At 43.8% G+C, this 26247-nt stretch overlaps 1 protein-coding gene across 9 annotated transcripts in view; it reads right to left on the bottom strand.

Moving 5' to 3' along the window:
• Positions 1 to 26247, bottom strand: part of LOC131889225 (CUGBP Elav-like family member 4) — a 101713-nt gene that overhangs the window by 36402 nt on the left and 39064 nt on the right. For 2 of the 9 annotated variants that reach the window (XM_059238288.1, XM_059238305.1), the window contains exon 1: positions 18635 to 18965. The exons of 1 other annotated variant lie outside the window; for it this stretch is intronic. In XM_059238288.1, coding sequence (XP_059094271.1) covers positions 18635 to 18670 — 36 coding nt within the window. In that variant the 5' untranslated portion in view covers positions 18671 to 18965. Of the gene's footprint in view, positions 1 to 5803; positions 6642 to 18634; positions 18968 to 26247 lie in introns of those variants that run through there. 6 more of the 9 variants (XM_059238351.1, XM_059238343.1, XM_059238296.1 and 3 more) reach the window with 5 other exon arrangements.

Below are 26247 nucleotides of genomic sequence, written 5' to 3'. Positions count from 1 at the left end.
CTTCACCGAACAGTGGACAACTGAGAAATGGTGGATCACCAGGCCACGACAATGGCCCCAAGTGAGTGTTATTCAATAATTGGTGCCCTCAAAGAGGCCATGGCCATCTTGCGCCTCGTATTCAGTGGGCTGTTGTTGGCTACTATGAAGAGATTAATTGTATTTACTCGTTCGAAGAAGTCTGTTGAGGGTGACAATGCGAAGGAGGCGGAAGAAAGCAGACACAAGAGAGTGTTGCATATTGAGTATTGAGTGAGGGATATATCAATGAATGGAATACAGAACCAATCGGAAACTCGTGTGGACAATATGTTGTGTACGACAAAGGGCATTTAACCCCATTGAGATTGAGTTAATGCTATAACAACAGACCAGATTCCCTTTCGTAACGGGGTCTGTTGTGCATTGGGCAGGAGAGACGAAAAGTGCGGATGAGGAAAGTTAATTGCGGGTGGACAAATCAGCCCAAGAGTGTGCTATTATTTACTAATATCTGTTCCTCCCTTCCACCTTTCTGGCATTGGGGCAGTGAAAAGGTTATTGATTGCTTATTGGTGAATCGGGTAAATGGACTATGTGGATCAATGTAAGATTAAACTGTCACAGGTTGAACGGAAGTGTTGTGTTAGAAGAGGCATGTATTTTGAAAAGTGGGATGGTCTTCCAGTTTCTCATCGTCACTTCCTATCCAGACCTCAAGCCTCGTGTTCCTTTGAGCTCGAAATTCTGCCTTGAGGGCCAAACCAAGTGTGGTGAGCTCTTCCCGTTCCCCTGTTCCAAGTTCCGAGTTCTCAGTGGGACTCTCGAAGTCAGTATGGTGGAGGAGAGCCCTTGGACCTCCACCAACGAAAACGTAGAAGCACACACAAAAGAGGCGAGGAGGACCCAAAGCAGAAAAGGCTGGAAGCATGACATGCAAGGCCATGAAAAGGAGGGCCTTAGAGGCCAGCGACCAATGCTGAGCAAAGGCCAAAAAGTGATGGGAACCAGGGCAACCAACCAGATGCTACTGGCTCCACTTTCATCCACAGCTTCGCCTACTCTTAGGTTTACAGTAAACGTGTACCACCATGCCCCTGGCTTCTATCTTTTATGAAGACCAGCATTAGAGTAAAACTATATACATGCAGTCGAGTTTAACTCAGTGAAGGCGGTTTCGTCTTAAGGCCAGGAAAGCAACATTTTGAGAGCCTTTTTGACTTGAGTTGTGCTTGGTATAACGATTGCATTCGGTTGACATTTTATCCCGAAACTCCACCTGATCATGACAAGTTGAACTTTTCATACTATTTATTCTTCTCTATCTTTAAGTCTGCCATCTACGAGCAGTACCAACAAATACGGTACAATAGCACATGAGAGATCCCCCCCCGGCCCGAGGAGAAGTTTGACTAAAGATCAAATTAAGTATTCATGCTCTCTAAATGGCATGATAAATACCACCATTCATATTTAATGACCTGAGAGATCCTTCTTTCGTAGATTCCCCTTCTTTGGCGTGGTTCGCATTGCTACCTCGGGAGAAAGCGAGGTGAGATTTTGTTTTTGCCGTTCTACCGTAGAGTTGGGTGAGTTGGTGGCCACAACAAAGTGGGAATTCGTGATTTAGAAGAGGAGAAGAAAAAACTTTATTTGCCTCTCTCTTTGTGCTTGAGTACTAGATGCTCCTGGTGGGAGAAAAGAAAAATCATGATGGTGATCATGATCTTCAGATAAGGACACGATCAAAAGAGGAAACAGATGGAACAAAAAGTGGTGCCGTTGTTTCTGATGCTCCGGCAAAGTTTGCATGATGCCTCTGAACTTTTTTTCCTCCCTCATCTTCAATTTGATGCTCGAGCTTTTGTTGTAGGCTCTTGGTAAAAGTCTAAAAGTCGACTCATACAGGAAAAAGCCCTGAAGTCATCGTCGATTGGGAGAATTCAAAGAAGTTCTTAGGCTGCATTATTAATATCAATTTGGAGCTTCCCAACACTTTCCCGCCATATAAGAGCTCATCATCATCCGAACTCACTACTACTACTACTACTACTACTACTACTACTACTACTACTACTACTACTACTACTACTACTACTACTACTACTACTGCTACTACTACTACTCCTACCATTACGCTTCTACTCCTCGAGCTCCATCCCTCATTCATGGGAAGATACATTTGAGCCAAATGGACGAGAAGCCACGCCACCTGGCAATCCTGATGATCCAGCTAAGTGGGTGTACGAATTTACTCAACGCTTGTTGTCGAGGTCCTTTCAAACTCAAACCCATGAGATGATGGTGATGCTCTTAGGATCATGCAATGTGAATGAGCACTAGCCAGTCAACTAATGATATCCCCCACCGTTTCTGACTGTTGCCACGAAAATTGGGAACACATGTTTGTGGCCTGTTTTTGTTCCACCTGATGTTCTTGGCAGGCACTCATCTTCGTCGAAAATGGTTTTGAAGATGGCTCTTCATGTCAAAAGCTTCCAAAAAGCTATCAATGTCAATAATTCTCGATGTTTGCCTCTTACTACCCAATGGGATTGTTCCAACTTTCATTTTGTGCCAATTTCTGTTCATCCCCTCCAAGCGTGGGCAAACTCAGAACCAGACCAAAAGGCTGGCTGCGATGCGAGAAGAAAACTTCGAAAGCGTGTCTCGCCAGGTTTGGGCTAAATATACCCTTCGAATATAGGATACGTATACACACACACACACACACACACACTCACTGGCGCACTGGCGCACCCTCATGTGGCACAGATGAGCGATTAAGAGTTCCTCGGTTCCATGATGGACGGGGACTTTGGTGAGGGATCAAGATTTTTAGAGGGGAAGAGGAAATAAAACCAACCAAGGTGAGTGTGTTTTTCTTACGAAACAAGATGAAAAACGGAACATGGCATCAAGGAAAGAAGCACTAGTCCTGAGTCAATAGGATCTCTCGTGTTCCTCAAACAGACGGTAAATTAAAAATGAAATCTTTTTAGTCCTTGCTCATCACGAATTCGAGCATGAGACGAGGAAAATATGGAGTCTGCCCGAATGATTTTTCCCGTCTCCATCCTCATCATGCTACTTTTTTGAACCTCTGAAGTCAATTTAATTAAAACTCCCAAAGATCATTTTCAATTTCAACAGCCATTCTGACCCCAGGAGGTAACCAATAAATTCTCATAAAAGGCTGGAAATTTCGAAAGCCACATGGAAAGCATTGGTTTATTTGCTCATGTGGGGGATTTTCATGGCATGAATCTCAGCCGGAGAGTGCGTATGTACGTACACCAGGGTTATGACACCAGACCTCTGTAGGACGTGTGTTGGAACCAAAGGCGAGCCAATATTTTGACCACACACACCAGGGAAATGCATCAAGTATCACACCCATGGGCATTTGAAAATTGAAAGCTGAATTTCGTCAACACAGCCTGTGAGGTCCATCAAATCTAGAGGTCTACCGAAACCAACTATACCATAGATTGGAGCCTCTGGAAGCGGTTCTAACAAAAAGCATTGGGGGGGGGGGGGGGGGGGGGGACGGTGGATCACGAGAAGAAAGCTTTAAATTTTGATGTTGACCACTTTGCTCCTTCCTTTGAAGGCAGGGGGAATCGGAAGCTGACAAACTCCCCTCCAGTCATTCATGGCGATGAGGTGAGCTTGATTCGATGCATTCCAAAATCCTCGGATGCAAATAATTATTTCCCCACCCCAACTTTGTGCTTGCTTGCCGGGACGGACTCCATTTTTGGACTGAAAGCTCAAATTTGTGAAAGTGGATCACTTCAAGTTGAGTAGTCCCAGAAAAAAGCCCAACACCTCGTTCATATTTCCTGCTAATCAAGAAAAGTATCAAGCTTGTGATGATAAGAGGGTCGGTCGTGTGTCTAACCTCGACCCTGAAGGTTCATGAAGGCGCTCTTGGCCAAGTGGCAACCCTGTTAGGGATAGGCGAGATAATGTGGCTGGTGGATCTGCGACTATCTGTTTATTTGGCGTAGGTATCTTTTGGGGAAACGAGCCTGATAGGGAGAAAAAGTGAGTGTGCCTGGGGTTCTTCTCCACGTAGTAGTCTCGGGGCCGATCGACGCCGTTCGTTCAAGTGTTTATCTCCATATAATTGTTTGGAGAGGCGAAGTCAAGTCTTGTTTGTATCCAGAAGATTCGCTTTTTCCTTTGCCTTGGCTTCACTCGGTCTCGGTCTCTGGCTAACCCAATCGAAATTCAACACCCAAAGTGCTTTTGACCCCGAAAAAAAATGCATGCCTCAATCCTCGCTCAGCCATGGATGGGGGTCCCTAATTCCACCGAGGCAAACGGCAAATCCCTTTTCAATCTTGCCAAGGCGCGCTTTGATCCATTGTTGATCGAATTTATTCCCCGCCTTTCTTACTGCGCGTTCGCGTTCTCCTGCTCCCGTCAAGACATTTCCAATTACACATTTTTCCCTCACTGTCTCTCGAATCTGGAATCCTCGATGATGTCCTGTTGGCTTGACTCCATTGTACACTCTTACGAATATAGTCCATAAGAAGACGAACAAGAAGGAGAACATCACTATCACATCCTCATTGAGGGGATTGTGTGCGAGCTGCTTCGCAAGCTGCTTTCCCATTGGAAAGAGTCATGATCAGATTACATGTCACGCGCGTACCTCGTCGTCCCTCGACTATAAACACACCCTAAGTCCATCCATCCACTCTTGTAATGTACGAGTCTCTTCGAACTTGGCCAGAAGGATCAACCCAAGCCGCTACTATGTACTTGTGTGCACCGGTAGAGACTAAAGGAACATGACGAGATCAGCATCATCAGCATCATCAGCATACGACCACCACTACATATACGACGACGACGACGACTCTGCCATAAGGAGAATGATGCGTTTTGAACACGTATTGGGCTCTCTTGCATGTGGAGTGTGGGAAGAGGTTATTACTGATTGGAGGGTGGAAAAAACACAAAGTTCAGGGGGACGATCGAACCAGATTTACTGAGCATTCAACCATCCACCTGCAACGGTTTCCAAGTTTATTACCACTCCAAGAGCGCAAGGAATACTCTTGAAATCCCTGGGTATGGGTGTAACTGCAGATTCCATGGCTACCGCCGCTACATGACAACCGATTTCCAGCCCAAGAACAGTAGGATTTGAAGAGCTCTAAAAACAACAGGAGACAGCATAACCACCCAACCATCCAACCAACTAACCAGCCCATGGCAAGATGGTTGAGGGGGCGTATTCATGGTAGCGTATAATCGCATCATCATTATAGTCGACTACTTCAGCTGTGGATCTAAAATCAGTGATGAACTTTGTGCTCAGGGGACAGAGCAAGTACGAGTAACTGGGCCAAAGTTGGAACCAGAAACTTGGAGCAAACAATCGAATGCATATTTCATGATAAGATTGGGTCAGAATGACGGTTCTTTTTTCCATCATCAAGATATGTGTTCCTTATTAGAAATTAGGGTGCAACCAATCAACCAACCAACTGGGAAAAATCCCAAGCACAGCTGTTTTGAAGTGACTCAAAGTAAGTTGCAGCTGCATCATTCGTTTTTGATCAGAGAGGGAAAGAGAGAAAGCAAAAAAAAACCTGTCTTATTTCAATCACTCCCCTCTTGTAAGGGATGAAGTCCCTTTCCCTATTCAACAATGAATGAATCTCTAGCTCTCAGCTCTTTTTGGTGAGAGTTGAGTCGTTCTTCATCAGCATCACCGCGATGATGAGATGATTTGCTCTCATCCCAAGTTTGAACCATGCTCAACAAATGGTATAGTGACGTTTTGATCATTGTACATACTTACACACTCATGACTCCAAGGAATTCAAGATGTGACTGAGCCTGGGCTTTGATGACGAATGGGAAAGTACTAGTAGTTCGTGGTTCACATTAGGTTCAATTGAACTGATTAGGACATTGGTCGTTTGGTGGGCGGTCTGGTTCCATGAACTAACATTCATTAAAGTTTCGGTGACATCAAGGTTGCGACAGAGACCAATGGAACAACGAAGATCAGATGATGAAGGTAGTGATGTTGTATGGTTGACTAGAGCCACAAGCTGATGCTCAATCAATCTAGTAGGAGTTGTCGTAGTAGTACGAGAATGCAAGTCTTTAGAACGTCGAGAAGAGTAGCTTAAGCCGGTGCTGTAGCTAAACGGAGTTGACACTGCCAATTTTTCAAACACTGTTCAGAATTAGACATTGACAATGAAGAAGAGGACGATGAGGATGAGGAGGAGTAGTAGGAGGAGAGACAATAGAACAACAACCACAAGTTGTGATAACAGCAAAGAACTAAAAACAGTTAGAGGAAAACACACGTAGAGAGATCCAAATCTCCCAATGATCAAGCTCTTGGGCTGGAAATGTTCCCGACGGCCTCAAATTTTCCCTCGACTTCGACGTTCCAGTCGCGGGAAGCTGGCGCGAGCGAGAACCATGCAACCTCCTTTCGACGCGCGATTTGCCGTTCAAGGCGCTCCCAGCTGGTCGGCCGCTCCTCGCTCGGAGAGCCCGATCACTCGCCACGAACGACTTTTCCCTGATTGGCGGAGCTTCCTTGCTCTCGAGTTCGCTCATTGGTGGAACGAAAGAAAGGCCTGTTGCATGACAGGCGAGGCCAAAAAGGCCACCCAGGCATGGACTCTCGGCACTCCACACGACACATCCTCGATGCTCTGAGGATCATCTCCTACTCTTCCTCCCTCTTTCCCGCTCGTGCTCTGTGCCTCTCGTAGTTGCTCGGTCTGACGGCCATGGCCCAGTCCAAAGAGGACTGTGCATATCGTACAGTACGTACTACATACACGAATGTATCAAGTGACAGAAAGAAGAACAAAAAATCATTATCCGCCTTTCAAGATACCTTCATGCATTCGTCCATGAGCCAAGTCGAAGGCCTACAACCATCCTGGGTTGGTCTCAAGTTTTCTTGCCAACGTGCCAAGCAAGCAAGGGAGGAAAGCAAACACGACAACCTAATACCACTTGTCGTTCGCTTGTCTGATTCCATGGCACTGGCTGACACAATGGTCCCCCTCCCGAAAAAAAAAGTTCATTACTGTCAATTTCAATTTCACGAGACAAAAGAGCGCCAATGCCAATACCCGTTAGGGCAATACCGACGGAGAGGACCTCCAGCAATAAGAGCTAAGAAATGTCAGAACTCGCCCGTTGTCAGCTGAATCAAAGACTTGGGAAAAAGTCAGCTGGTAAAGCCTGTGCTACATTTACTTTCCATGTACGTGTAGAAGAAGTCCGAAGAACAACGAGAGAAAGACAATCCAAGGAGAAGAGCCCTCCCTTATTGAAGGCAAATATAGACTTTAACTTGACGACGAGAGAAAGACAGAAAGAGAGTGACAGAGAGAGAGAGAGAGAGTATCTGGGAGGTGGAAGGGGATTTTCATTCAGGTATTTCGAGGTTAGTTATTGAATTTTGCCATGGGCAAGAGGGGAAGAGCATGGAATGTGTTCCCCTTTTCAACCTTTAATAGGAAACAAATCCTCATTGTCATGGAGCTGGTGGTCCATATTTTGAATGAGTCACGACTCACGTTGTCAGGCGTTCCAGTTTCAAAAATTCAATTCCAGATTGCTTTGGATGAGATCAGATTACATGCGAAGCTCCCCTCAATGATCCCTGGGTGGATGAGATTCAAGGAGTGGAAAGCTTCAAATGCATCATGATGCCGTGGTAGCCAGCATTCATTTCTCATTCATCTGGATCTTGCCATTCAACCCACCGTGCTCTCCAGCATCCAAGCAAACGGGCTCTTTGGGATTGAAAACGGTCCCAAAAGGCGTCATGCTCGATGACATCAGGTCAAACGAGACCACCAGGGACAGGGACCATAGGCACGTTCCATTTATCGATAACTGGAATGGCTTGATTTGACCCAATTGTCAGAGTCGCCCGATTTCATTCGCAGAGGGCGAATGGGTTGGATTGCATAATGATATGTTATCGTTTTCCTCGAAGCTGGAATCAATTTGTCACCCGGACTCAGTTATGATGATCGGGGAACATGTGACAAGATTTGCTTTCATTTGAGAGCGAATCGGGTCAGGCTTGGGGCGAAGGCCTTACTATTGGCGAGGATTTGTTTCTTCGAGTTTGGACGAGAGAAAACAACTGAAATACGATCAGTGGTGGTAGTTGATCCCCGGGGAAATTATACTTGCCCCGACCGACCACGTTGGGCGAGTCCTCGAGGATCTTTCTGAATGGTTGGTCCATGTCATGCCCCACGAGTGGAACACCACTCACTTCACCCTGGTCACATTTCAATTTGGTCGAGCGAGTCTGGGAGGGTTTAAACAGTTTTTGTTTTTGCTATTTTTTTGAGTACGCCTTGCTTCCATTGAAGAGGATGCTAGTTGGAAAAGCAATTGAGAAGCCCATTTTCCCAGATTTGTCCCAATTCAAGTTGAGATCGTTGGTATTTCCTACCAAACGATGGAGGAGAATAGTCCCAATCAAGGGTTGTTTTTTCCCAAATTGCTTCGGAAAACCCGGAACTTCAAAGGAACTCGTCAGTTGCTGCTGTTGTTTATTTCGATTTATTGTATTGTTTCATTCATGGCTGGTTCCCCTCAGAAGATAGATTTCCTTTTGAGCTCTAATTTGACACAAAACATTTTCGATACAAAAAAAGATAACGATGATTGGCAAGATGATTACTTTGGCAGGGAAGAAAAGAGAGACAGATAGATCCTTTCGTCTAGCATTACTTGAATGTAGTAACTTTCTTCAAACCCGACTCTACATACATACTTCTACATTCTACATTATATACATGTGGAACATCTTTTCCATGCCGTATTGGATTCTATTGAAAAGCAATTTGACAAATAATTGATGGGAATTCCATGCTCAATCGGAGGTGTCTGCGTGTCTCGATATTGAAAAATTGTCGTCAAGTGAACTATTTCACTCCTGCCACTAATCTATCGAATTGATGTTACACAGATGAAACGAAACCGATTTCTCTCTAAATACCAGACCACTTATGCATTGGTATATATAGTGAGCACCACAGGAATAGGTTGGCTGGTCTTAAAACAAGTGGCATAAGTTGCCATTCAAACTCTTTAAAAGAGCTTCTGTACGTCTTCGCCCCGAGTTTTATGTACAGTACAGTACAGTGTTGCAGCGGGCCCGCTTTTCAGGACCGACCTTCTTTACCTTGGAAAATGGCCCTTTCTTTTCTCATTTATGGTGCAACAGAGCAAATGAGATTTCCTTTGAGGCACCCAAGAAGCATGCCAGGAGTTTGACTGGTTCTTGAAAATCTCTTTGAGCGAGGATTTGCCCAAATTCTCTCTCTCTTTCTCGTGCTGAATGAGTTTTGATATTTTTGCTCACTCAAGCCTGAAAATGAAATCAACAAAGTTTTTCTCTCTTCTGTCGTATTAACAGGCTGGATAACTTTGAAGCAAAATCCGCCCATTTTTTTAAACCCGCCTCGGGGGACCAAAGACTATTTTTTTGTTGTACAGAGCAGAGTCGAGTCGGATGGCAGAATGATTATCTACAACAACAACAACAACAACATCATCGTCATCAACATACTACATTCAGATTAGGATACAATTCCAAAAGGAATCTTTTTGCTTCATAATCTCAATTTCATCTGATTTGGATTAGCTTGTCATTGCAAGTAACGAAGAGTTACGATGAGAACGGTTCCAACTTTCAAGGCTTAAAGACAATCTGCCAAAAAGAGAGAAAGAGGGACAAAATAAAGGGCAGGGCAATGTCATCATCATCATCATCATCATCATCATCGGGTCAAGACGTTTTTTATGATGCATTACTCACGGAACATGACACAAGATCCGTGTTTTTTTTGATTGAGGCAGGTCCATTTATCTCAGATTGTGTGCCAATCTCTTTCCCAATGATATCGTTAGAGCTAGTAGCAGTTATTTATTGTACCTTGTCCACGTTCCGTGTTCCCAGGAGCTACACAAACACTATGGGCTTGTTATTTATGGATGTCCGTACCCAGGTGCATTCATTAATTATGCAATGATAAGGCCAGATTACCATTCATTGAATTCCTGTGCATTGTTGCTATCACTGGTCCTCAAAACACGAGCCAGGTTTGCCACAAGAGCTCTGTCAAGATGCACATTTCCGTTTGGGACGGATCCCGAACCTTTAATGTCATCATTTCATTCGTGGGGTTTTGTCTTTGGTTTGCCTGTTTGTTGGCTGGCGAATAATGCTCGTTCCATCGCCATCGTAATAATGATGATGATAATGATGATGTAGTGTGCCATAGCCATGAGTGGAACCGAGTCCCATATCCAATCTGCATGTTAATTCCATGTTCCATTTGACTTTCCGTGGAAATAACGAACGGAGAAGGAAAGAAGGAACGGTGGGAGTGGAACACGAGAAAAGCGAACGGATAATTAGATTTCGGTTGATGACACCACCAAGACAAGAAAAAAAACCTGCCAAACACTGTCATTTTCAGAATGACAAACCGTGACGTGCCTAATGAATAAATTATCGCCAAAAATTAGTTTCCTTCAAGGAGGCAGGCAGACGAGAGAAAACTGGCGAAGCTCATCTACAGACCATCATCATCCACACATTTTTTTGCTACCAAAAGGAGAACAAGCAATGACTAAAGGGAAGCAGGGTGAGAAAATATGATTTCAATTCCATCAACTTCAACTTGGAAAGTTCTGGACTCATTGCCAGGTGCAGTAGAAGATTAATTTCCGTGACATTCACTTGTAAAAATTCTTTGGATCAAAACTTGTAATCTCTTTTGAAGATCACAAGTTGTCTCGGAATATTCCCCCGGATCTGTTCCACCAAAACCAGAGAGACGAAGGTTCGTTCAAAAATTGGATAAGCACAAAGGAATAGTTGTAGTATTCAGGATTATACGATCTATCGTCCTTTCAGACTGAGAGCAATGCCATGGAGGAGGAGGAATCTTTGGACCAACAGGAGGATACAAAAGTAGTACTCCACAGATAGAAGAAGGAGATGTTCCATTCAAGTTAAATATCTTTGGAAATCTTTTTCTCCCTCTTGGCTGGCTTGGACTGGATCCCGATTTGTGTGGTGCCACAGAACTACTGTTGTACGCCGACGAAGAGAGAAGCACGAAGAGGAGAAGGAGGAGGAGGTAGGCTCCCTCCAAAGCGAGGTTCCTTTGAAGTGTGAGAATGAATTAAAACCTGATTCAGACCTTGGATATGGACCAGAGCGTGCTTGGTACACTCACCCACTCACTCACTCACTCACTCTCCAACGCATTGATGTACGTAAAGCAAAGATGCATCGTGGTTCCCTAGGACGAATTTTCATCGACTACTTGTATAGGTATGAAGCCCGAAGAAGGTGTTTCATTCGCACCCAGAGAGAGTGTGTGTGTCTCAGGCGGATCTTTTGAAATCTCCCAAAAGCCACATTAGGTTTCTGCGTCCTTTTGTCAAATTCATTTCAAGGAACTTCGACAAGACCCATTGTTGGCACTTGGATGGATGCCTTTGAGCTTCTTTTGAGGGAGCTTTTTTTCCTTTGGTTTTCTGTCCCTTTTTTGAAGTTTTCTTTGATGGACCAACTCACTCACTCACTCCCTCACTCACTCTAAACTTCCCTACGATAAAGAGGAATCAAGGTGATCAATTGGAGGCTCACGTGGAAATACTTGAAATTGATACTTTAGTGTCGTCGTTGAACAGAGTTCCCAATTAGAGGCCACTCTATAGCCTTCCGATTCGAGGCGGCTTTAATTTAATGATTCTCCCGCCCCTCCCTAATACCCCTCACCCGGGTCTCTTGAAACAGCTCGAGAGGGCTTTCGAATTCGTTCGGCCTCGTCCTCCTCCTGGTCCTCCTCCTGGTCCTCCTCCTGGTCCTCCTCCTGGTCCTCCTTCTCTTCTGATTCCTCTTGTTCCTTCTGTTCCTGTTTCTATCACTATCCTCTGCTCGGCCTGATCCACTCAATCTTGGAATTTGATCCTCTGATCTCTCAAGAGGCGTTTACCTCTCCATGGACCTGACAACTCGTATGAGATGGACCATTTAATTACTCTCGTCGTTTGGCTGCGGCACCTTCTCTCTTGGATGGTCTCAGTTTCTAACAGGATCCGCAAGAAACCACCCAAAAACGATCTTCCACACCTAATCACCTGACATGTTCCATCTCCATCTCAGGTCTGCCCCAACGCATCCAAGAATTGGACCATAATTGACCTTCAATAGTAGTGCCTTATTAGCCTGTTCTCCTTAAACGATGGATTATCGCCTCGAGGATTTGCCACGCACTTCTCCTATCCACGCCCAACCGACTCATTTCTCATATCTCATAATGAAGAGCCTTCGTTTGGGCGGGTTGGCGGTCCAGGTGACGTCATTTATTCACGAGATCGATAGAAGCCTCAGTTTGTTCGGGGCTGTCAGCCCACAATGGTCGCTTTTGGGCGGAGGCTGCCGTGCCAGGAGAGCTCAAGGGAAACCCCACGTCCTCAATCAGTTAGATGTGCAAATTCCAAGCCTTTTATCCCCGGCTCCCATCTCCGAAATGGTCGCTGTCTATCACTCTCCCAAGTAGTTTAGCTCCTCGCGGTTCACTCTAATGGCCGTCATGATTACAATGCTCTTTAGCAAAACCAGCCATCGGCCTTTGCCCAACTGGTCTTTCTCCGCAAAGGCTTCCCCAATGACCAATGAGCCTTTGAGGCAGGCACAGGACTGGAGAAGCCACGTAGAGCATTGGAGGAACAAGCAACAACCACCTTGCTTCCAACTATCTGAGGAAGCCGACGAACTGACTGACGAACCGACTTGACTGACTGACTTGACTGACTGACTTCACTGACTGACTGACTGACTCTGGCTATTTGAAGCTGGAGAATCAGGTCCGTCTGGATTAAGTGATGGATGGCACCCTTCGCACTTGACTTCATTACCAAAAGCTGGATGAACGAGAAGGAGGGTTAATCAGTGCCACAGAAGTCCGTCCAATCTTCCCCCATTCATTTCTGCCAAATGCCACAACGAGGGGAAGGAACTGGGAAGCCAGTCAAAGAAAGGGTCGAGGGAACGAGGGAACGAGGGAACAACGTTCGCGCGCGTAGTGGAGATACGTACTTTGAATTTCCATTTCGCTTTCAGCGATCCCATGAAATGAAACGGAGCTGCCTGAGCCTTTCGTCACAAGGCCGAGACTCAAAAACTCACAAGGAGATTGGCTACTTCTTTCTTACTCGCTTAATCTTCTCCCTCTCTTTTTGCCCGGGTAGCACTTCCTCTACCTTCAGTATATCTCTCTCTCTTTCTCTCTCTTTTCCCTTTCTCTCTCTTTCTATCTTTCCAGCTTTCAGGAGAAAGGTATGCTAGGAATTTGCAATAAAGTTGCTGGATGGACGAGGTGGCTCTTGAAAATCTGTTTCAAGTGAATCCAACCAACGTGGACGTTCAGCTTTAGTGCTGGTAATATGTTACTACCTACTTCTGGGGTGTCCCTCTGTTTCGTTCCACGAGTGGCACAGACACAGCCAAGCAAGACCCGGGTAACACTAGAGCCTCCATTCTTTTGACCGGCTCAACTTCCTCAGAGCTCGATACAGATCCTAGCGTTGGGTACTAAACAGTGTGAAAAAAGCATGTCTTTGACGTGACATCATGAGTGGAGTTCAGTATTTACATATACATTTGTGCAATATTAGCAAATTATGGAGTGACCTTTCATAAGGATTTTGTATGTCATTATGGGATGAGTCTTAGCTTTTTTTCTGTAAGAAGAGCACTTGCTGGTAGCTATTGAAATGTCGGCGGATTAAATTTGAACGAGAGTATTCATAGATGACACATGCAAATGTGGACAAAAACGAGAGAAGAAGAGTTTGGAACAATTCCTTGATTAAACACAAGAGATGCTTTTTTGTTGTAGTCGTGAGGATCAAATTCGTAACAAACCAGCAGCCATGGTTTCCCGGGTGAATGGAGGCAAGACGAACTCAACGACCCAACAGGCTTGTTTTTTACCCTCCAGTAGTCTCTATTTCGCAAAAAAACGAATCACGACCTCATTAGTGAAAATGAGGACACTCTGCTTCTGAGAAAAGAGTCGTTGGAACAAAAAGATCTGGCTGACATTTTATGACATATTGTGATGAATTAAAGTCACGAGCTCAGGGATCATCAGGGACAGATCCAATGAGCCCTTCCCGTCATTCTTGATGAATAATTGCAGAAAAAAACTTGATCCAGGTTGAAAAGTCAAGACCGATTAGGACAAACGTGGGAAATGATCTTCACCAAAAAAAAGTTCGGAATGAGACTGATATCTTTGAAAACACCTCCCAGTTGTGTTTCTACTTGGAACGTCGTTCCCCACTGCCGTGTGCCTCCTGGATCCAAAGTGAGTTGATGTGTGTGAGGGTGTGTGTGTGTGGAGAGGGATCCAAGGCAAGAATATCAAGAAGGATCTGTCCAAATTAATTACATTTCGATGATCGTCTGCCCGTCAAGTTCGAGTCAAGTGGTTAGTTGCCCATGGCAGATAAACAGGATCCACTGAGTGGAATCACAGAGTTCACTAGAGGGTGGAACATCCTCTCTTAGGGGGGAAAAACAACAAACGAGCGTCATATTCTAGGTCATGAGTCACTACGCGTATGTTGTTGCATTCAATCATGAAAAGTAGTACGTAGATGCCCTTAAGAGCTGTGCATAATGGGAATGTGCACCCCTCTTGTCTTTGCCACCGAGTGGTCCAATCTTCGAGTTCCCAAATTTACCTGGTAATCGACTGACAGAGACAGCTGGTAAATGCCACCGACTATCAGTTTTATAACTGACATAGTGTATTCTGAGCTGGGTTTAGATTCTGAAGCGAGTGTTTAGTCATGAAAGCTCTAAAACTAGATCAGAGACTTGATAATAAGGGAAAAGGGCATGTTCCAGACGCCAACGCCATCTCTTGTCGGAACAAGGAACCGTCGTAGAAGGTTCTCTCATTTTGGCCGCTAGAGAGCGCCGCTTAGCGAGTTCGTCTTTTCTTGGGTTCCGCTTTTTTCACTGCCCTCTCTACGTACTTTGGTGGTTGTTCCATCAAAAGTAGTTAAATGTTCCATCGTATATCAAACAACGGTTTATCCATCTTAAAAGCGGTAACTTTTTGCATTCTTGCATTCTTTTATGTTCTAACAAAATCGTCCCTTAGAATCTAATTATCCAATTTATTTCTAGACTTAGCCAGTCTTAGAACATTTGGTCGTGGAAAGAGAATAACAATGGGTCTCCAAATTTTGGGAGATAATTATAAATTGTTAATTCTACTAAACAAATATAGTGCAACAACAGCAAAAACAACGTTCTTTCTCAAAGACAAGGATATTTCTGCAAAACGTTGACAAATTTGTTTACTTTTTTTATATCTATTATGAATTATGATATATGGTTCCCTCTACCCGTCACCTATGAGCAAAAACACAACAAATTGAGAGTTCAACTCTTAAAGAAAACATCAGTTGACCTTCCTGTCTGCTTGTCAGGAGTCTTCCATAATGTATTTCAATAGTTCGTTTCCAAAGTAAAAAATACTTTCCAGTCTTGATTTGAGTCAGAAAAAACAGCCCCATGAAATTTTGATGATGCCCAATGGAGTTTCATGACAAGATATGTAACAAGACCAACGTCCGTCCAACGCAAGGAGCGGAAAATAGAAAAGGAATTTTAGAGTTCGAACATGCGATCGATCAGTCTTAAAGCATTGGTTGTATTTTTAAATATAATGCAATGTTTAAGAGTACGACTCCCTCCTTAATAAATGCAAAGGTTGTAGCTAATCAATCACGTCGGGGGTGGATAATTGATATTCCTCAATATTTTTGCTTTGGTCTAAACTATCATAAAAGCAATTTGCTGAATTCTCAAAAAATGCATACAAGTCGTCAGGGGAAGCCCCTGGTTATATGGCTCAAAACAAAAGAGGTCACTCTCAACACCTCTGCGAGTCTTCGCGTTTTTTTCGATAACACGTGTGCAAGACATTTTTGCATTCAACTTGCATCAAGCCACTCATGAGGATAATACGCTCAGCTTTATCCAAGTTTACAGCTACTGATTGACCCATGTTAAGGGCAACAAAGATCTAGGTGAACCAAAGTGTCAAATGAATAAAAAGAGTTAGTCTTTGATACATTTTGTAGCGACTTTTATGAAAGAAGATCTCCAGGGGCGTTTAGGTGTCTGATGGAATAATCGGAAGGCTATTGGACTAGCTAAAACGGGCTGCAAGACAGGTCCCGAAGGTTCGGATCCAATACCAAGAGTGTATTGTACATTTCCAACGGCCAATTTTCAGAATGTCTCTCTGAATTCAATCGGTTCATTTGAGACCAATATAACTTTCTAAGCCTCTTCGGCAATAGGTAACCCAAGTAAGAGTGGATCCCAAGTAGAACTGCAAGCTTGCTAAGAGCTGCCTGTTGACTTTGATGGCCCGTGACCAGGGATTACGTCTGGTGACGTAACTGCTTTTTAAAAGCATTCGCCAAAATTGACCTAAAACCACGGCCCAAATGAAGAATTATCATTTTTTCCTCTAACGTGCAAAACACCTACTTTCATATTTTAGTTAGAGGGAACCCCCTCTAATTCCAAGCATTTTGTGGTCCTTAAATGATTTCAATCGCTTTCTAGGCAGATTCTTGCGTACTTATTTTGTTGACATTGGAGAATCACAAAATAGTGTTCGTCCAATGAATGACGTTATGGTTTCAAAACTACGATCTGAACTAGGGCTGGAGCTCCTCTGATTTTTTTGACTTTTTGCTGTACCCCGAGTCCGACAGAAGACTCGAGTCTTTGACTAGAGTCAGGTCCTGCAAAAAGACTCGTCTTGCACAGTGCTAAGAAAAAAATTGAATAATTCTTTCTTGACGTGTCCTTTCTAAAAGGCTCGAGTCCGGACACTTTCTCCAAAATCGAGTAAAAGACTCGACTGCACTCGGACTCGAGTCCGGACTCGCGCCAACACTAATCTGAACCATGACTACGTTGAACTGTCCAATGAACACATGTTGGGTATATTTACACAGTCCGATTATTAATAGGTGCCAGTTTTGGAGCACAGCTTTCCATTCTTTCAATATTGACCATGCTTGCCATGTAGCGTGAATGTGTTTGTGAACATCCGCCCCTTTGTAGTGCCTTATATAGTGCTTTGTACTAAGCTTTAGTAAGGAATGTAAAAGCTCTTTCCTCGTCCATTTCAAACTTGTAGTTCCATCAAGTGAACTCTGTGAAACAGTACCCACCAATAATTTAACCAAACGAGCATTGGATTTGTGCAAAAGTGTTGCCTCCATTCACTTTGCGCATAAATGTGACCAAATTTCCAAGATTCATTCTTCGGTAAAAGGGGTGCGCAACCAAATCAGAGGCCAGTTTTTTAAAGCTCTTACCTCGGAGTTACGGGCTTGGACGTTGACCGGTTTGAAAATACACTGCTCAAAGTGATGAGCGGATGCACATTCTAGGTAACGTCCAAGCCTCAACACCGAGGTACGAGCGTTTAAACACCGGCCTTAGGTCACTCAAAGGGACGGGCAACCGCAAAAATATTCTCCCTTCAATAATAATTTCACTCGAGCTCTGTTTAAGTCCATGTAACTGTCCTACGAGAGAAAGGAACTTCCTTCCCTAACAATGCTAAAAACGGGCATGTCATGTCTAGGTTCATTGCAGTACAAAGGTATAACAGTGGCTCTACATTTATAAATGTGCCTTGACGTTGTTCGAAGATTGTAGAAAACACTTTCCCATTCAATTCAACAAATGCTAGAGTACTAATTGATTTCAGAATTGTAATCCTAATGGTAATACCTCATTTTTGCTAATATTTTGCCCCAACATGAGCAGTGTTGGCGAGAAGACAACTGTATGTAGGCTTTCTTTTTCACGGTTATGGCCAGCGTCGGTTCATCTAATTAGATTATGCACTTAGTGTTTATAAGGGGTTAAACAAAAATACGATTTCTGGTAAGCAGTCGATGCCACAGGGGAATACTTTTACTTATACAATAGAATAATTAATATGAAAAATAAAATATAGATAAAGTACATATCAAGCAATAAATGATAAATACACCTGAATAACCACTTATTTTCGATAGGTGTTACTTTGAAAAAACATTATAATATAAAAGTTATATTTACCAAAACAACCACACGGCTTTTTTTGGTGCGTACAATTCGCTTTATTGTCTGTTTAAAAATCATACACATCCTTAATATAGATGTTTGTGCATGAGGTTTTTTTTCTAAATCGGAAGAGATCATTGGAAATTTTCATACATTCTAACTGGCATTGTGATCAAAAGTCTGACACCGACTCATGGTACGATGTTCATTTAGCGCACATGATAGCCAATAACGTATGTTCAATGGCTGAATAATTCACTTTTCTCAAAGAGTAGAATTGGCTTGAGGACGAATTTTCCTCATTAAGAATTGACTTGGGAGTTCAAGATATCCGTTCATTTTAAAAGCCTCTAACTTATTTAGGGTCTGTGGCATGATCAGTCGGCCTTTCACCCCTTTGAGACCTGAAATCCGAGCGTTCATGTTTGAACCAAATGACTCACTCACCTTAAAAGGGCAATCAATCAAATTGGCTCGAATCATGCTCTGGTCCAAAATGAGAGATACAAAACGATATCAACGATAGGAAACCAACCACGCGCGAAGAAAACTCAACCGCCTAGAACACAGAGACCCATTCAAGGAGGATCGAATCAGGCTGACGTATGAAATGCAAATCACGTCGTAGTTGAACTGTGGTGTCTCTTTTTAATGCTGTTGAAGAGGTCTCATTTTACCAAGGGCGTTGAAGAGCCTTCTGAGGATCGATCCAAACCAGGGTCTCTGTCAAGTGTTGATCTGGGGATGAGATTGACACCGACAGTCCATGAAGAGATTGAAGACACGACAAGGAACACCAACGTAGAAGCAGAAGAAGAACAAGACGAGAATGATAATGGGGTTGGGTTACTAGAATTTGGTTAATTCCGGCCAGATTCGAGAAACACACCAAGATGGACCACTGAAGGTGTTTGGCTACGGGACAATAATCCAAGACGCCTCAATGGTTTATGGTTATACGAGGTACATCAATCACAAACTGGTGCGCACGATCACGAATTACCCATCTGATGACAGTATTAGCCCTACCAAAGAGGCTAGCAATTCCACACAATTCCATTTTTGGGGGGCGGAAGGATGGGAGGGGGCCGTTCTGGGCCGACGTCGATCTTACTAGCGGCGACTCAAATGCCGTGTCTGTGTAGACGACAACGGTGTTCCCCGCGGAAAATCACGGACCACGCCGAGCCCGAGAGCGAAGCGGGAGTTCGCAAAGCCGGCGACAACCACTTATGATACCAATTTTAGGACCGCTGCCCTCTCACTGCCCTCTCCTTCCCCATCATCAGCATCAGCATCATGATCTCAGGTAGGTTGTTGTTCATCTCGAGCTCTTTTGACTAAGGACTGGTGGAGACTGGAGCGAGTGGGAGGGAGAAACAGGGAGAGAAGACCCGAAGACCCGAACCAAAGAAAGGTGAAAGCCACGCCAAGGCAAGCGTGCTTCTGCCAAACATGTGGTGTCGTTTTGCTCATCTTCCAGGGAGATTGCGGTGCTACTGGTAGTGGTGGGCGAATGCTCACTTACATGCCATCAACCATGGCAACCACAAAAACAACGACAACCACCAATGGGGTCGAGACACCAGATCTACTCCATGCCATAACAACAACCACTACAACGGTCTTGAGAAGGAGATGAGCAATAGTTAGTAAATCTTTAAACCCACGTCCCAACTTTAAGTGGCCACATCGAGAGATTGGTCAAAAAGATGATGGCGTGGAATTTGGAAGCGCTCTTCGTTTTTGCAGCCCAGTGATATTCAAGGAGGCGTAATATAATTGAGGGGCGGAGAGGGGAGGTATGGTATACGTGGTATACGGTATATTGGTGAGTGGACACCGCTATTCATCCATACCTTGCTTTCCCACCTTTTGTTACGATCTCTTTCTGACTGGTTTGAGAATGGTAGCCACCGAGATGGATCTGCTCTGATCTCCTTGGAAACGGGGAACTCACAAAGCGGACTCGAAAAAAAAGGATAGAGACAAAGAATCCAAGGGAGCGAATGATGCTCAAACCGCACTGCCGTGGCCTTAGCGCGGGCAGTAATACATATGATGACAGCAGTATTAGTTGTTGTTGTTGTTGTTGTTCCTGATGATCTAATAACAAGCTAGGCGGATACCAAGTAATTGTGAACTCGCATACTGGATTGCTTTGATGGTTTCCTAGGAGTTGGCTGCGAGTGGTTTTCAGATTGTTATTTTTCCAACCAAACCCGCCAGCAGCGGGAGATATTCCTCAGATTTACTCTGGCAACGCTAATGTAAGCCATTCAGAGTGACCACCTAGAGAACAGTGGAGAGAACAAGGGAGAGAGAGGGAAAGAGAGAGAGAGAGAGAGAGAGAGAGAGAGAGAGAGAGACAAAAGGTGAAATGTCACTCTTTCGCTTCTCGAGTTGTTGTTGATGCTGTTGTTGTTAATCCTCCGATGAGCTTTACTATAAGCCAGCCGAAGGAGGATCTTCTTTTGTTTCATGGATATCCTCTCTCTTGGGGCCAATTAGACGGGCAAAAGAAACTTGTCTCATTACTCGGAAATAGCAGACTTAAGAACATGTGGATGCAGAAGTAGGTATGTGCGAAATAATAAGCAACGGGTTGTGGGGAAGGGATTTGGTGATGGCCACAGGAAATGGGGAATCTACGTACATACTCGTACGCACAACCAACCCCCGATCAGCCGCTAGCCTTTCCCCGGTAATTAAAAGCTACTAAGAGGGAATTTCCCGCTTACTTGCTACAAAGTCCAATTATTCATTTGAGAAGCAGACCATGGGACATGAAAGTAGAAATAAAACGTTCATTGCGGAAAAGGGGATGAGCGGTCAACATAATGGAATTGCCAAAAAGATGTTAGAACACTTATGATTCAAGTCTTTTTAATCAAATAACAAGATTTGTAGGGATTTCAAGGAGCAAGAGAAACGTGGCGTTATTTCGGGAAGGTGTTACGAACATCAGATACAAGCGTGTTCAAATGCTTCTTGGTTTTCATTTCGTCAGCTTTGTTGTTACGTCCGACAGTGTTCATAACGAAATACACTCCATTCTGACGACTGATATGATTTGAGAGTAAAGACTTGTTTTCGTGGAAAACCCAAGGCATCGTTTATGTCTCAGCTTTAACAGCTTCATTTTAGGACAATGTCGGTGATATTTGGCATTGAAAGTACATGCATACTTAGAGGCTTCAAAGCCAATGAGTAACCATACGTCGGATCAGTCAATGACCCTCAATTCAAGGTACTTCAGAAATAATTTGATTTCACCACCAGACTCAGCTTTGTGTGTGAGTAGACCAAAACCATTCCAAAAGTAACCTGAACCGTTTGTTTTACCTTCTTCCCTTTTCTAAATCTTTACGTTTTGGGCTTTCACCTGACCTCTGACAATTGCTTAAAAGCATTCACATTGGGCTTGAATTGTGCCTATGCTCATCATTTTCATTGACAAGTTGTATGTCCCTTCCAAAGAAAGTATCCCTTCTTCTCCTATTAAAGTTGAAGCCATGGTGCCACAATTTTACTCACATATCTGATAAATCTAAGAGTAACAGATGGAACCGCGTGGAATGAAACAAATCTTAACCATCCCAAGTTTGGCGGAGAAGCTTATACTGAAGCAAGGAGAGGAGTCCAATCCATCTTGTTGAAGGAAACATGTCGAATGTTCGCTAAACATTTTGCTGTTACGTTTAGAATAAATATCGTCCAAGAGTTGGATGGATGGATGGATATTAAAGTTATGAACCAACCCTTGGCCACATTGAATGCAAATAAATATCGATTTTGTCGAATAATGTGACAATTTGGGTTTTTGATTTTTCACAAAAGCCACTCTTCAAACAACCACGCCTATGAATCTTATGGAACAAGTACGATCTAAAATTAACATTAGCTTGAAATTGATCTAGAGCATGATCTTGTTTCATTTGTGTTGAAGCTACCAATTGCCCTGGATGATTTTGAAATATCATCTCATATTGATAACAACAACTACTAAAATTATATGAATTTGCTTGTAAAAACTCGATTTAAGTCGCGCTATTTATCCACCTTAAACTCTCTCTAGATATTCCAGGTATCTTCATAATACCCCAGTAAAGCTCTTTTAGCATCAAATGGAGAAAAAACAAATCTCTTTTCTTGCTTGGCTAGAGCCAAACAACCATCGCAATCGCAATCCCATCATTATAAACATGAGAGACGACATGAGCCGACAAAAAGTGGCTCAGATTCCGCATCATCAAGCCGCCGGCCATATGTAATGGGCGAGGAGGAGCACCCAACAGGGTATGAGGATTTCCAATTCCCCATTTCCCATTCTCTTCAGGTGAGCTCATTGAAGCTAATTCCCGGATGCTCAGGAGAGAAATCGGGAGAGCCAGTTTCAGTTGGATCCTCATGGGACAAAGAAAAAGCACCAGTTCCTGTCATCACATTAAGGAACAGGCTGACAGGTGAACTGAACGATGAATTGATTCGAATAGAGGGAGATCACATGTCATATGTGTGTGTGTGTGTGTGTTATGGTAAGTGTGTTCTCTTTGAGTGACACATGGGGGAGAGGGATCAATTCTTTTGTGGCATGAATTGTGGTTGAGGATTGATTCTCTCATTTCCCTAAGTGAGTTTTGATGAAATTGAAAAGAAACTCTCCGAGTTTGTATGAACTCAAATGAAATCGGATTACTAATATGCATCGATGCACATCCAGAACTTGAGATCGATTCAATCATATTTTGAAGCCAAATGTCAGCCCAAATTTGGCCTTTGTCACGAGTGGAAAGGCCACTATCAAATTGGAAATGTCTTTTGAATACCTTCCAAAGGTTGTCAGACTTTGTCAAACGGAAGCGTGGAAAATTTTTCATCATGTACACGGACAGGATGCCACTTTAGTCGGGGAAACAAGAATCTTAAATAGGACGCGACTACATGTTTCTCGATCAATGACCCTACTTTGACTGCCTTCAAGTTTAGCAATGTGTTAAATGGCAAAAATGGACAATCAGTAAGTAAATCAGATGTAATCAATACATTCCATGACCAGTTGGGTAAAACTCTAACCCTAGGCTTTGATAATACTTATGTTTACCTTCTCTCTCAGATGAGATTTTTTTCCTCTAAAGCAATAGTGTGTTGTTTTTCCGCTAGAGCGCGCTCGGACTAGATGGAATCCTCGGTGAGCATTGCCCTCTACCGTAGGGAGAGGAAACCAAAAATGAGTTTCACTTAGAACCATCATGCCCATTCTGGAACTACCCAAATGGTTGGATAGCCAAGCTCCTGTGCCAAGGTCCCTGGATAGAGTGTCTTTCATCAATTTGCTAAATGGCCCTCCACTTGTCAGGGTTTGTTTTTATTGTCTGAGGAGTTTAAGCAATGAAATGCATCACAATTTGAGAAAATGTTCCTCGGGTTTCGTGAAACGAATGAATTACTCGTCGGACTCTTTCTTTCACTTGAGCGTGCCTGGCCCGGCTTGAAGCGTGTGATAAAATTTCGTTTTCATTTCTTGAGTCAAGGGACTCGGGGCCATGGTCCTCTTCGACTATTTCTACTACTATGGCAAGTGAGTGAGCGGTGAAGTGCGGTCGTGGTCTGTCTGAAATGTCCCATGGGGGTATTTAGCCCGGATGATCTTGATAAATTGTTCTTTCTTGTCTCGTTGTTTCTTCTCTTTCCAAGAGAGAAAAAGGGGCTTGCTTGTGTTCCCTTTCCAAGACGGGCCTTGATGTGACTTCATCTTGTTTTGGGGAATACCATCCAAGTGTTCCACTTGTGTTAAGAATAAATGTAAGGAGCAGAAACACCGAGGTCTGTTTGGTTTGCGTGATTAACTTGTTTATGTGGGAGCAAGTGTTGAAATGGTACCCTGTTAATTCTATTCCAGGCCATGATAACCGGCCTCAAAGACCTAGGACCATTAACCCGATGACTTGGGTAAGCCCCCAGGGAACATTAATCGGACTTACACCATGGGAAAGTACGACTCCGATTGTATCTTTGAGCGTAACTTCTTTGATGGAATGCACTTTTGAAAAAAAAAAATAACACTGCCTGTGTGGGTCGTTTAGAACCAACTAAAAAAATATACATTTTCCATGCAAGTTTTAGAAAACCGACTGTCAGTTCACGTAGATTCGAATCTCAAGGCGGTTTTCGAGTGTAAAACTTCCGAGCTTTTCTTTTCAGCGTTCCATCGAATGAAGAAATAATAAGATGCAAAGCTAGATTTATGCAAATTCTCTCGCAACAGAATATAAGTCATCCCCAATCCATCCGCTGGGTGGGTCTGATGGTTTTGGGACTTCAGCGACAGGTTTTAATGAAAACACCTCGACGATGGGCTTTTTGCCCCCGAAATCCCATTTCAAATTCCTAATTTCAAATTGATTTTCTTCGCCCGTTCCACCCCAAAGAGCGGAGATAAAAAGCAAAGTGGGACTTGAGCGCGAAGCCCGCTCCTTGGTCCAACAAGAGAAAGAGAGAGAGGGACCCAAGAGGAGTGAGCACTGAAGGAAATCCATCCCATGGAGATGGTCCCAAAGCAACAACATTTTCCACGATAACGACAGAGTAGGACTCAACTTGCCAACTTGTCACAGTTTTCACCGGTTCCTCTTCTCTCCTGCCTTGTCCTTGTTTGGCGTGGTTTCTTTGTCCCTGTTGGAGATTTTTCGTCGTCTTCTTCGCTTGTCATTCTTGTCTTTCTGGTACACTGTGGCTGCTCTGGCCGGATTTGGTTGGTTGGTCTTTGGTCTTGGGGATGATGGGACGACAGGAGACGAGGTCGGGCGGGGCTTGATCTCCTTCGAAGTTGGCGTCTTAACTTTTCGTTTCAATTCATCAAGTTTATAATGAGTTTTAGAAGAGGGACGTTGAATTGTTAAAACACGGCCTTGCCGAGATAAACCACCCATCCATCTTCTCATCACCCTGGCCCTCTCGGCTTCTTGAGTGAGTGGTCTCTCTGGTTGGTTGGTGCTTCGTAGCAGACTGAGCTCATCCCCGGAATCCACGGCCGTGGTGGCGATGATCCTGCTCCTCTTCGTGCTCATCTGCCTTGTTCCACTTTAGTCTTAAGTGGATGAGTACCGTACGTTCCTCACAGAACCTGATCTTGAATTTCTTGCCCTAAGAAATTCCCTCTCCTCCCCNTACCGTACGTTCCTCACAGAACCTGATCTTGAATTTCTTGCCCTAAGAAATTCCCTCTCCCCCCCCCCCCCCTTCCATCTCCTTCTCGTCTGCAAAAAAAGATTGCTCCCTCAAGTTTCAGACTGTACAACAAGACTAATTCATTATGCACGGGCAGGAACAACACTGCGAGAATCCTTCTCACCATCAGAGTATGAGCTGGCCAGGAATTTCAGACTCACCAAAGAGGATATCCACCTCCCTGGACGAGAATCCTTCAAAACTAGTGGCCGTTTGCTTCGCAGTTTTATACCTTAAAGTGGCACTAAACCACTTGGCATTTCAACTGAGGGATGAATGAATGCCTGTCTCAGTTTCAGACGTTTAAACATTTACAATTGAACAAGTCCATGAAACGAGAGGTCCTCATCTCATCTGGTGACTGTGTTTGAGTGAAAGGACAATGATTTCGAGGGAAAGAGTGATGGGCCATGATCATGATGAAACTGGATTCCAACGTGCGAGAAAGACGAGGAAATTGAATTCTTTTCATCAATGGCCTTATCTTAATAAATTCCGTGCAAATCAAGCCAAAAAGAGGCGGCCATTTTGAGACTTCCTCAAGTCCTGTTCCTAGCATATGGCCACTGAGGCAGTGAGGAGTGAAATGGAAAAACATAGTCAAAAGCTGAACTGGGGTCAGGACATCTTTTTTCTAAACTGGTTGGGGCCAAACAAATGAATAATGTGCCATCACATTCCAGCGGTGTAGAGCAAATACTGTAAATGTGTTTTAGAACAAGTCCTCCAATATGCGCTACATGCGGATGACGACGTCGACTGACAATCGAATCGTCAAATCTCAAGTTGCAAGTTGCGACTGGCTGTCTTTCATCATATCTCGCGACTCT

Source organism: Tigriopus californicus, chromosome 1 (genome assembly GCF_007210705.1).
Source record: "Tigriopus californicus strain San Diego chromosome 1, Tcal_SD_v2.1, whole genome shotgun sequence".
NCBI classification, from domain to species: Eukaryota; Metazoa; Arthropoda; class Copepoda; order Harpacticoida; family Harpacticidae; genus Tigriopus; species Tigriopus californicus.
This window is presented reverse-complemented; position numbering and strand designations above follow the sequence as displayed.